General features: G+C 41.7%; 1 protein-coding gene across 1 annotated transcript; it reads left to right on the forward strand.

Annotated features, from left to right (window-relative positions):
* Nucleotides 1–286: 286 nt before the first annotated feature.
* Nucleotides 287–1,384, forward strand: MAGEB6B (MAGE family member B6B). Its single transcript, XM_017863792.1, has one exon. The coding sequence runs from the start codon at nucleotides 287–289 to the stop codon at nucleotides 1,382–1,384; it is 1,098 nt and encodes a 365-aa protein (XP_017719281.1).
* The last annotated feature ends 12,246 nt before the right edge of the window (nucleotides 1,385–13,630 follow it).

Here is a 13,630-nt window from a genome sequence, read left to right on the forward strand (position 1 = left end):
TGCTGTCACCTCAGTAAGCCCCAAAATGGGCTGTCATGCTATAGTCTAACACTCACTCTTAACTTCCTCCTAAGTTCGAAGGAGACAAACAGACCAGGAGAACAGGAGTCCTGCGAGTTCCTGGAGCAATTGTTTCATGGAAACCTCCAGAAGGGACCCTGGTTAAAGCCAGGATAGTTGCTCTCTGCCGAAGGTGTTGACATGATGTCACTCTCTCCCGTCCAGGTGCCAACCTTGCCAACCTTCATGTCCACACTCCTACCTGCTGTCATAGGCCACAGCCACCATGCCTCGGGGTCAGAAGAGTAAGCTCCGTTCCCGTGAGAAACGCCGAGAGACCCATGGTCAGCCGCAAGATCTCACGGGTCCCCAGGTCACTGCAGAGAAGGAAGAAGAGTCTCGCTCTTCCTCATCCTCTTCTGCTGTTTGTCGGGGTGCTCGTCGTAGGTCTTCTGATTCCTCTGTTCCTCAGGAGTCTCAGGGAACTTCACCCACTGGCTCTCCTGATGCAGGTGTTTCATGCTCAAAATCTGATGTGGCTGCCAAGGGTCAAGATGAGAAAAGTCTAGGCACCTCCCCTGATGCCTCCGTTCCTCCAGAGACTCAGGGAGCTTCACCCACTGGCTCGCCTGATGCAGATGTTTCAGGCTCAAAATCTGATGTGGCTGCCAAGGGTCAAGAAGAGGAAAGTATAAGCCCCTCCGTGAGAACTGCGTTTTTTACAACCACAGACCGAGATCCTCTAAACAGGAAGGCGAGCAAGATGGTGCAATTCCTGCAGGAGAAGTTTGAGAAGAAAGAGTCCATTTTGAAGGCAGACATGCTGAGGCGTGTCCGCAGACAGTACAAGCCTTGCTTCCCTGAGATCCTCAAGAGAACCTCCGAACGTTTGGCGGTGGTCTTTGGCGTTGAATTGAAAGAAATGGATTCCAGCGGCGAGTCCTATACCCTTGTGAGCAAGCTGGGCCTCCCCAGTGAAGGAAGTCTGAGTGGTGATAATGCGCTGCCGAAGTCGGGTCTCCTGATGTCGCTCCTAAGTTTGATCTTCATGAAAGGCAACCGTGCCACTGAAGAGGAGGTCTGGGAGTTCCTGGGTGAGTTGAGGATATATGATGGTATCCTGCACTCAATCTATGGGGATGCCCGGAAGATCATTACTGAAGATTTGGTGCAAGATAAGTACGTGGTTTACCGGCGGGTGCGCAACAGTGATCCTCCACGCTATGAGTTCCTGTGGGGTCCACGAGCCCATGCTGAAACCACCAAGATGAGAGTCCTGCGTGTTTTGGCTGAGATCAATAAAAGCAGTCCCGGTTTATACCCACATCTGTATGAAGACGCTTTGATAGATGAGGTAGAGAGAGCATTGAGACTGAGAGCTTAAGGCAGGGCTGGCACTATTCCCTTGGCCAGGGCACCTTATGGGGCCACATCCTACAGATCCTCCCATTCTGAAGTAGAAATTTTGCTTTATGTTAGAAGAGAGTAGTGAGCTTTCTAAGTAGTGCAGTATAGTAGAGGCTGGAGGGAACAAGATATGTCTCTTTCTTTTGTCTTGTTATACATGAGTAACTTGTAGATTTATGTTTTATTTCTTTGTCAATTTTCAAGATTGTTCCTGTTAAGTGAAAGTTTATTTTGCTTCAGATTATACAATTATCAAAAACGTAGCTCTCACATTCATGGTTGTTTAACCAATTTGAAAGTTACAGTTTGGGTATTAATTAAACAAAATCACACAACATATTTTCGTTGTAATTCAGAACTAGATAACATGGTAATAGAAAATGGATTTTGATATGAATCTTAACACAGTAAAATAGTTGACATCATAATATGACGAGAAAGAAAAGGAAAAACAGAAGTGTAAAAGTTGTATAATTCTTGGTTTGCCTAATTCCTTTTCCTATTTATTTTAGTATAAATAAAGGATACCTGGATTTATTTAGGTTATTAAGACTGCCGTTTGTTTTGTTCTAGTGCACTTCATATTCTATGTTATCTACTGCATCAAAAAGCCTTTCTGATTGCAGGGTGGTACTTTCTGGGTTTAAAATAATCACATGAAATGCAGTGATCAATATAAGCCAGAATGAGTTCACTAAAAACTTTCTTGAAAAAAGGCGGCTACATTCAAAGAACTTGCATAGGCTTAAATTCTCCCAAATAGTTTCAAGATGTGGTGATTTTGTTCCTTAATATATCATTAGGAAAATTAAAAATTAATAATTTGTGTAAAAACACATAGTATAGTAACTGTCATTTATGACAGACTCAGCATTTCCTACTTAGTATGCCATATTTTTTATGGACAGTACTTATACCCCCAAATTCCTACAAGATGGGGTTTAGCAGACTCACTTCAAAATGAATAAACTGCACATTTCTTTTTTTTTTTTTTTTTNAGGAGTCCCATGGAGTCTTTTCTTGCTATTAGTTCTCAGAATCCCCTAATAGCTCCAGCGTGATCACTTTGACTTCCATATCTGGGGACTCTAGGTGGTGAGGAACTTGGTCTGAGGCTGGCCATCTCATCATAGAGGACATTACCAGGTTGAGCCAGGAGTCAGGGTGAGGATCATGAGGATAGAGCAGAACATGAAACGTATAACAACAGAGGCAGCACATAATCTCTCCCCTACTGTTAGTCCTGGGAGATTCAGGGATAAATGTCAGGCAGAGCAGAGGCGCCCCTCAATTCCTCCTCAGGGTGACAGAGAAATGAGGCCCTTATTCTGAGGGAGACGGTGACAGGCCACGAAAGGGAGAAACTGTGGGCACTGTCATGAGTCAAAATGAAGAATCTGGGTGAGGGCTGGTGAGACCAATCCTCATGAGGCCCAAAAGTGCCTGCCACAGTTTTGTGCCTCTGGAGACTACAGGCAGGTATGGCCCAATAAGGCTGCCCTCCCTTCCTCTACTAGGTCTCAGAGAGTTCTGGGCCTCGCTGTGAGGAGATGCCTTCAGATCAAACAACAGAGGAGCTGCAGGTCCTTCTAGGAGTCAAATTGAGGACTTCTGATGAAGACTAAGTTGATCATATTCCTTCCCCCAACAGAAGGGACAACATAATGCCCAGCCCTCACTCTGGCTTTCAGCATTTGAAAACCCAAAGCAGGACTGCCAGGGAGAGGCTGCCCCAATGTTTTATATTGGGTCTAAGGGAGGTGATCTCCTTAATAAGAAATTGAAGCCATGACACAGCAGAAGAGGGGGTCCCAGGCCCTACACGGAGCCAATATGAGAACTCTGAATAAAGACTGAGTGTCCATTGATCCCAAGACAGAAAGGATCTTCCAAAGTTGTCACCCCATTCAAGTGCGAAGTCAGGAAACAACTGATGACCCTGCTTGAATGAAGTAATGAGGGAGAAATTTTCTCTTATTCAAGGAAAAGTTATTGTTTTTGTCTTTCAGGCCTTCAACTGATTGAATGAGGCCCATACACATTGGGGAAGGCAATATGCTTTACCCAGTCTACTGATTCAAATGTTAATCTCATCCAAAAACAGCCCTACAGAAACACCCAGAATAATGTGTTTGAGTAAATATTTGGGCACTCCATTGCTCAGGCAAGTTGACATGTAAAATTAACCATCACAATACTAATAATGAGTACACATCCTCTAGGTTTTTATTGTTGCTTTTGTTTTTTTAATATTGGTCAACCTCTTGCCTGACTCTATTCAGCCTCTGGTTTACTTGCTGTTTTTCTAACTAGAGGAAAACATTAAAAGCTAAGTATAGGCTATGTCTATTCAACCAACTTGAAAGACTCCCTCCAGAAAAAGTTTCAAATTATATTTTAAAAGCAGAAATTATATTTACAGATTGTCTCCAACTTATGAGGTTCAACTTATGATTTTTTTGGTTTTACAGTGGGTTTATCAGGATGTAACCCATTGTAAGTGGTATTAAATGCATTTTCAATTGATATTTTTGACTTATGATGTTTTCTGGAATGTAGTCCCATCATAAGTCGAAGAACATCTCTGTATCTAAAACATAGGCTCCTTGACATGACTGGATTCAATATTTATATGAAGGACTTCATGCAGCTAAACTTTTTATTGTGTCTTCAATCTCGTTACTTGTTATTCGTCTGTTCAGGTTTTGAATTTCTTCTAGGATCAAACTTGGTAGGTTGTATGTATCTAGAAATTTGTCCATTTCTCCTAGATTTTGTAATGTATTGGCAGATAGTTGCTTACAGCTGCCACTAATGATCCTTTCAATTTCCTGAGCATCAGTTGTAATGTCTCCTTACAAGCTGTTTCTGCTTTATGGAGCATCCCAAGCCCAGTAACCTTGTGATTCTTGCAGACTCATAGAGGTACCGCCTTGATGGTCTTGGACAAAATCCAAGATAATTCTCTGGATTACCAGGCAGAGACTCTTGTTCTTGTCCCTTAATTTCTCAGAGACATACAGAGTCTCTCTCTCTCTGTTCTGAGCCACCTAAAGCTGCAGGTTGAGTGACACAAGCACCCCTGTGGCCACCACCACTATGATTTCACTGGGTTTGACCTGAAGCCAGCATAGTGCTGACTCTCACCCAAGGCCTGTGTAACAATTCTCTGGGTACTGCCCATGTTTGCTCAAAGCCTTGGGGTTCTACATTCAGCATGTGACAAAGTCAACCAGGCCTGTGTCCTTCCCTTCAGGGCAGCAAGCTGCCTCAGGCTCCATGTGGGTACAGAAGTGCTATCTGGGATTCAGAGGTTAGAGCCAAAAACCTTAGAAGTCTACTTCATATTTCATTGTATTGTGGCTGAGCTGGCATTCAAACCACTAGACACAGTTCTTCCCACTCGGCAGTCCCCTTTGCAAAGGCGGATTAACCTTACCCCATAGCCACCACCACCCCTGGCCATGAGCTGTACCACCATACTAACACTGATGTTCTCTTAAGGCCTAAAGACTCTCAAGTCAGTTTGTGGTGAATGTTCCTGAGCTGGGACTCTTCAGAGCAGTGGGCTCCCGTCTGGCCAAGGGCAGGTCTAGAAATGCCGTACAAGAACCAAGTCCTGGAACTGAGGACCCCAAGAGCCTGCTTGGGGCTCCACGCCCTTGTGATGGTGCTGGTACCTAAGGTGCAAGACAAAGTTCCCTTTACTTCTCCCTCTTCTTTTCTCAAGCAGAAGGAGCTTTTCCCCATAGCCAGCACAGCTGGTAAGGTTCCAAGTCTAACATGAAGCCCACAAGTGTCAGAGGCTCACCATGGCCCTCCATGTAGTACCTGGGTATTACCACTGGTTATTCAGGGCTTCAGGGCTCTTCAGTTATCAGGCGACGATTGCTGCCAGGACTGAGTCCTTTCCTTCAAGGCAGCGGGTTCCCTTCTGGCCCAGCGTGTGTCTAGAAATGTCACCTGGGAGCTAAAGCTTGAAATGGGGGCCTCACAACTCTCACCAGTGCCCAATTCTGCTGTGGCTGAGCTGGTATCCAAGATGCAAGACAAAGCCCTCCCCACTCTTCCTTCTCTCCTCAAGTGGGAGGAAGGGGTTTCTTTAGGAGCTGTGAGCTGTGCAGCCTGGGTTTAAGTGAGGGGCAATGGCAGGGTAGCACTCCCTTGGCTGCCCCAGTTGATGTCTCAGTATGTTTTGTGCCCCCCGTCCACTGTCTATGGCCCTAGTTCAGCCTTGGTATTCACCTAAGATTTGCAGTCATTGTGGCCTAGACTGCCTTTCAAATTTACCTGGAGACCCAGAGTGCTGTAGTCCTCTGTGACATTTTTCTTCCTTCCTTCCATTATCTTCTTCTTTCTGAATTCTTTCCTTTTTTCCTAATTCTCTTTCTTTCTTTTCAGTTAATTTCTAAATGTTACTTTTTAAATCGAAGGTTTAAATTGCTTCAGAATATAAGTTTATGTCCTCTGTATTCCACGCGAGTTTGGACCACTGGGAATGGTGATTCCCTTCCGGCTAGGGTTGGTTTAAATGCTCCCTCTGTGGGAGGGCGTCAGCTGAGTTTGGCCTGGTTTTCCTTTCTGCTCTAACAGAACAGCTGAGTTCAATGCCTCACAATTGCTGTGTTCGCCCTCCCCCAGCACCCAGAGATGCTCTCTGCACCATGCCACTGCTGAACAGCTGAGTTCAGTGCCTCGCAATTGCTGTGTTCTCCCTCTGCCAGCACCCAGAGATGCTCTCTGCACCATGCCACTGCTGCCCAGGGGTAGGGGAGGGCTGGTGTGTCAATGATTCAGGACTATTTTTGCTATCTCTTCAGTGCCTCTTTCAGCGATGTGAAGTTAAAATCAGGTACTATGAGCACCCGCCTGATTTTTGGTCCTTAACAAGGGGTTTTTTCTGTGTAAGCTGTTGCTAACTTTGTGTCCTTGTAGGAAGGGGGTACAATCGGTGAAGTTTTCTACTCCACCACCTTGCTCTACCTCTCCCTCAGGTTTTGGTTTTGATAAAGGACAATTTATGTATGCTTTTTTTAAGGATCTAATTTTAGGTTGAAAAATGCTTTGTGGTAGAGGGAAGGAGCATATCCTGAAGTTGAGGTTGTTCTACAGTCTGCAATAGAAGATGTATGACAAGATCAGTTGGACAAAAGGTTTTCAAAAATTCTGCCCTTGTTTCTCCCCAGTGTGTCTTGGAACATTCATTTCTACTGCTTCCCTATAGGAATCTGAGACAACACTTCAGACCACAGGTTACAGTACCATGCGTTTATATAATGAAGCACAGAAGTTTGTATGGTTGAGGCACTGTGACTCCAGAGGATATACTAATTAACACATGAAACTCCTTTAGAGGTAAGTCTTGGAATTCTTTATTATCTTATAAAGTATACCTAATGGACTAAAAATAGAATAGTAAATATTAGAATGAATCACACATAGATAAGCCAGGTAATTTTGCATGGAACTTTGATTACATGTATGTACATACAAACTCCAAATCACTAACACGTTTGGTAGATATTTCTTACTATTATACTATATTGGAGGTTAAAAAATAAAGGTCCCTGCACTGGACTATGCAATGTTACATACAACTTGGAAAGATTAGGGGCTTACAAAATCTTCCAGGTCTGCCTCTTCCCCGTAGAAATGTATCTTTTTTGATCAGAGGATTCATAGAGACAGTCTGGCTGGCCAAGGGAAAGAATAGGTCAGTGTGTTTTTTTTCATATCCCATATGAAGACCTGTGTGAGAGAAGACTGAGGTGACCACAAATTTCAGAACATAAGGATTAACACATTCTTACCTCTGCTTTCAGCCATGAGAGACACCGGGCAGCTGTGTCTCACATATTTGCCTGAGGTGGTACCCAGAAACTAGGGAAAGTGGGGAAAATTATAGGCCGCTGCAGTAGAAGGATTATTTTTCTGAGTATTCTTCAGACTTTGCTGGTTGTTAGGACACACAGCTCTCCCTAGGCCCCTCAGATCACCCCATTCGCCACGCAGAGTGCTGTAGATGTTTCATGTACGAAAACTGATGAAGGGGTAAACAGCCACGAGGATGAAAATCCAAGCATTTCACAAGCCCCACCTGCCCCTGAAAACTCATGCAAAGACCTTCTAACCAAGGAGGTGGCTTTGTTTATGCACAACCTCATATGTTTACTTTGCTCAAATATAAAATTAGACTTTTATCATGAAAGCACACATTCTAAAAAATGACAGCAGAAAGTATAAGGACCACATCTCCTTGTCAGCAAATTGGAACTCATCAATGATGGGAGTTGGAGTGCTGGTAGGGGTTGCCAAAGAGAAGACTGTTGATGATTCTTCTTTGTGTGACCTTCATGAACAGCGACTGCACCACTGAAGAGAAGGTCTGAGAGTTTCTAAATATGCTAAATACATATGCTGGGACAAAGCATTTCATCTGTAGGTAGTTCAGAAAGCTCATCACCAGAAATTTTACATAGGCAATGTACCTGGAGTACCAGCAAGTTCCCAGTAGTGATCCTACATGCTATAAATTCCTGTGGTATCGAAGAGCTCACACTTAACTCAGCAAGAATAAAAGTCCTAAAATTTTTGTCCAAGGCCAATGATATGTCACTGTTTCTTTCTATTCCTGTGTGAAAAGTCATTGTGAGATTAGTAAAAGAGAGCCCAAGCCAGAGTTGCAGCCAGGATTGGCACTATTACTATGGCTAGGGCATGTTCCAGGGCCATGTACAACAGCCTTTTATATCCCTAGTAAAGTCTGAGGTAGGTTCTTCTATTTCCAATTAAGTAGAGCAAACAACTTTCAAGTAGTAGAGGCCATTATTGGGCAGGAGGAAACACACTGTAGATGTATCATTTTTGTATTTTGTTTTACCAAATAACAAACATAACAAACATGTTCTGTCCTCTTCGCATTATCTTCTCTTTCTGAATCTTGCCTTTTTTGCCTAATTCTCTTTCTTTCTTTCAGTGTAATTTCTAAATGTTACTTTTAAATCGAAGGTTTAAATGCTCAGAATATAAGGTGGTATGAATTCGAGTGCTGTGTATTAGGTCTAAAGGTAGGAACTAAGGTGTTTTGAGAAAAAAGGAAAATCTATCATATTTCATGATCTGAAACAAGATAATGTGGCAATGAATTAAGTGTTTCACTGGAAATATGAAATAATAGTAAAATTGTTTGGCTCAAGAAATGGAGACAAATGAAGTGGAAGATGTTCAACTTTTAGATTCTCTAAATTGTCAGTGTATTGTTCTTTGAAATTTACATATACATACATACATATATACATAAATTTACTTAGCTCATTCAAGAATGCAGGAGAAATTAAATCTTAATAAATACAGACAGATGAAGGCCCCTGGTTTGCAAATGGCTGTCTTCTCATGGTATCCTCACATGGCAGAGAGCAGAGAGAGAGAAAGCAAGCTTCCTCATTTATTTTTATAAGTGCACTAATCCCATTCACAAGGGCTCCACCCTCATGGTCTAATTACTATTCAAAGACCTTGCCTGTTAATACCAACATATTGGGAGTTGGGATTTCAACATACATATTTTAGAGGGACACAAACATTCAGTATATAACAATGCTCATTTATTCTCTAAATATTAATTGAATATCCACTTTTTGGAAAATACCATGTTATTGTTGGAGATCCTAGGATTTCTGTTATAGGAGCAGTAGAAGTTGGTAGCATCTAAGGTAGCCAGGTGGGATGATTTAAAAGAAGGAGTGAGAAGGTGGGAATCAAGGCAAGAGCAATTAAATGTAAGCATCTTGAGATAAGTCTGTTTGGATATTTGAAAAACAGTATTTATTCACTGGTACTGATGTTTAGGTTTCTCCCTGTGGTTGGTGAGGTAAGGCTCTGGGAGTGACGAACTGGCACCAGGGCCTCAAATGGTGTGTCTCAGGGTCTATTAAAGCTTAGAATGCAAAATGGCTCTTAGCAATTATTCTTGAATCCTGGATAAACTAAAGCAAAATTTTCCAGAGAGAAGATAGGTGTTCCCTGTACTTGACTCAGTGTATTTGATCATAGTTTGGTAAATAATTGTTCTGCATACTAAACTGCAAACATATGCTACCTTCCATTAAAAAAGAAAGATCACATAGAAGGTACAACCAAGAACCCACAGGATGGAGCCACTACCCAAGAAAATTATTCTTAGGCTTTGAAATCTAATCAAGGAACAGATAACTTTTGTTCATTGGGATTTCAGAACTGCTATTTTCTAGATACTCTTTTGTACCTCCAATTATGCCTGTTTTTACATAAGCATGTCGATAGCTGTTATCCTATGCCTATCTCATCATTGTACATTAGGTGAGTTAAGACGGACAACTTGTTTCTTTTGTTACAGAGATCCACATATAAAGGTGTATCTTGCCCAACTGCTATACTTAACAACTACCCCAAGAGCCTCTTCATCTGCAGATGGACCTGATTTAGATGGTGCAATTTGAATTTGGAGCTGATGTTGTAGTGAGAACAGACTTTTGGGGATCTTTGGAAGGGATGTATGTATTTTGCATAAGGTAGAGATCGGAAACAATGGGTTCTAGTGGGCAGACTGCAACAGAAAAAAAATCTTATGTGTCCCCAAAGAGTCCCACCTTCTGGTGGTCATGACTTGTGTACTCCTAACTTTTATGTAGGTAGGGCACATGATTTTATTCTAAAAAATAGATTATGACAAAGGTGATGGGATATCACTCCAGCAATTACATTAGATGTCAGAGTAGAGATGACACTCGTCTAATAACGGATACTATGTAAGACACTATTTTGCTGTCAGATAGGCTCTTGCTATCCTACTTGTCTTGAAGAAGAAACCTGCCATGTTTTGAATGGCCTGTAAAGAGGAAAATGTGGCATGAAATTGCAGGCTTTGGTTAGGACTGAGGTTGGTCTCTAAGCAAGAGCTTAAAAAACACTCTTAGTCCTATAGAGAAAAGGAAATTAATTATGCAAAAAAACCGGAGTGAGCTTGACAGTGGATATTTTCTTGTCCACTTTCAGTTTCCAGTCCAACATGTAAGGAGCTTAGACATATGTCACTTCCATCCTACCAATGAGAAAAAAGTTGAACAAACTGAAAATCAACCACCTTTCTTAGACCAGTTAACTGAGGTCACAGAGCAAATGGCTGTCCCCACAAAATGGAGACAGGCTAGAAGATACAGAGCATCCACAGCTCACTGGAGCAGAACCCCAGGAGCAGAAACCACTGCTAGAGCTGGTACCAGGATAAGAAAATGTAAGCTATGTTTGACAAGTTACTGAATCTTCAGTGTAGACTAGCTTCACAGTTAAAAACTCTACTGGGGCCCAGTATATTAGGGGGCCTTCATATTCTTGTGAGTTTTCCTCCGGTGGTCCTAATAGGTTCTTACAGTGAAGATTGGAGATCAGATAAAAATGCTCTCATCCTTTCAGCAGGGTGAGGAAAAAAGTCATTTTGAAACATGCCCAGAGCAACCTGTTCCTTATAACAAGGCCTGCTTAAAGATAAACCTATCTACCAGAAAGGGTTAGACTAGGGCCTAAACAACTTGAAAAAAGGGAGTCTCCGTTCCAGCCCCCTCTATATCCTTGTAAGTGGAGGACGAGAAATACTCATTTACAGGTCCTCTTGACTTCCTGTTTCCCCTAAGGGGTGAAAAACCTGAAGTACTTGTGAAGTCATAGCTTACTGGACTGGGAAAGTCTCATCAAAAGACTGAGACTTAACTACAGGATCATAGGATGCTTCCCCTCACCCCATACATTACCACTACATCAGCAGGGCTCCTATATAAGAACCAAGGATTATAACTGAAAGAAGTGCACATTGCTAAGACCTTATTTAAGAAGAACAGGGGAGACAAAAACAAGGGCATTCAAAGAAATGATGGAATTTAACACCTACAGCTATAGCAAGTGGTAAACACAGACTCATTCCTGGCCAGAAAAATATGAAAACTCACACTAAAGGTCTACTGACCTTTGCTCCTTTTACCCAGTGTATTATGCTTGGTTTTCAACAAAAAAATTAAAAGTCATACTAAAACACAAAATACACAGTTTGAAGAGACAGATCAATCATCAGAACCAGACTTAGATATGGCAGACATTTTGGAATTATCAGACCAGGAATTTGAAATAATTATGATGAATATGCTAAGGCCTATAATGGAAAAAGTACACAACATGCAAGAATGGTAGGTAAACAGAAAAATGAGAGAGAAGAGAGTTAAAGACAAACTGTTAAAAGAAAATACAACCTAGAATTATATATTCAGTAAAATATTCTTCAAAATGAAGGGGAGAAAAAACTCTCTCAGACAAATAAAAATCAAAACCTGAGGGATGTTGTCACCAGTAGACATGCCTTGCAAGAAAGGTTAAAAGAAGTTTGTCAGAGAGAAGGAAAATTATATACATCAGAAACTCACCTCTACATGAAGGCGGGAAGAGTGTTACAAAATAAATGATGGTAAAAGACAGTATTTTCTTATTCTTGGTTGATCAAAGTGATAACAGTTTGTTCAAAATAATAATAGCAATAATGTATTCATTGATTATACCTTATGAACAAGTAAAATAAATGACAGTAGTGTTATAACAGACAGGAAATATGTATTGGGAATATTCTTCTATAAGGTACTTGTGCTACTTGTGAAGTGGTGGAGTATGTTTTGAATGTGGACTTGAATTAGTCGTGATTATATTTCAAACTCTAGGGCAACCACTGAAAGAACTAAAAACATAGAAGTATGATTGATGTGCTAAAACAGTAGAGAAAATGGAACTGTACAAAATACTCAAAACCAGAGAAGGCAGCAAAAGAGTGGAAGACCAAAAATAACATAAAATAAAATAAAAATAAAAGAGCAGTGGTTCTCCCAGCACGGTGTTTGAGCTCTGAGAACAGACAGACTGCCTCCTCAAGTGGGTCCCTGACCCCCATGTAGCCTAACTGGGAGACATCTCCCAGTAGCAGCTGACTGACACCTGATACAGCCAGGTGCCCCTCTGAGAGGGAGCTTCCAGAGGAAGGATCAGGCAACAAAATTTGCTGTTCTGCAGTATTTGCTATTCTGCAGCCTCCGCTGGTGATACCCAGGCAAACAGGGTCTGGAGTGGACCTCCAGCAAACTCCAAAAGACCTGCAGCTGAGGGAACTATTAGAGGGAAAACTAACAAACAGAAAGGAATAGCATCAATATCAACAAAAAGGACATCCACACCAAAACCCTATCTGTAGGTCACTATCATCAAAGATCAAAGGTAGATAAAACCACAAACATGGGGAGAAACCAGAGCAGAAAAGCTGAAAATTCTAAAAACCAGAGCACCTCTTCTCCTCCAAAGGATTGCAGCTCCTTGCCAGCAATGCAACAAAGATGGACAGAGAATTACTTTGATGAGTTGACAGAAGTAGGCTTCAGAAGGTAGGTAATAACAAACTTCTCTGAGCTAAAGGACAATGTTCGAACCCATTGCAAGGAAGCTAAAAACCTTGAAAAAAGATTAGACGAATGGCTAACTAGAGTAAACCGTGTAGAGAAGACGTTAAATGACCTAATGGAGCTGAAAACCATGGCACGAGAACTACGTGACGCATTCACAAGCTTCAGTAGCCAATTCAATCAAGTGGAAGAAAGGGTATCAGTGATCGAAGATCAAATGAATAAAATGAAGCGAGAAGAAAAAAGAGTAAAAAGAAACAAACAAAGCCTCCAAGAAATATGAGACTATTTGAAAAGACCAAATCTACATTTGATTGGTGTACCTGAAAGTGATGGGGAGAATGGAACTAAGCCGGAAAACACTCTTCAGGATATTATCCAGGAGAACTTCCCCAACCTAGCAAGGCAGGCCAACATTCAAATTCAGGAAACACGGAGAACATCACAAAGATACTCCTCGAGAAGAGCAACCCCAAGACACATAATTGTCAGATTCACCAAGGTTGAAATGAAGGAAAAAATGGTAAAGGCAGCCAGAGAGAAAGGTCAGGTTACCCACAAAGGGAAGCCCATCAGACTAACAGCAGATCTGTTGGCAGAAACCCTACAAGCCAGAAGAGAGTGCAGACCAATATTCAACATTCTTAAAGAAAAGAATTTTCAACCCAGAATTTCATATCCAGCCAAACTAAGTTTCATAAGTGGAGAAATAAAATCCTTTACAGATAAGCAAATGCTTAGAGATTTTGTCACCACCA

This window comes from Rhinopithecus bieti, unplaced genomic scaffold (genome assembly GCF_001698545.2).
Source record: "Rhinopithecus bieti isolate Rb0 unplaced genomic scaffold, ASM169854v2 scaffold_74439, whole genome shotgun sequence".
In the NCBI taxonomy this organism is placed as follows: domain Eukaryota; kingdom Metazoa; phylum Chordata; class Mammalia; order Primates; family Cercopithecidae; genus Rhinopithecus; species Rhinopithecus bieti.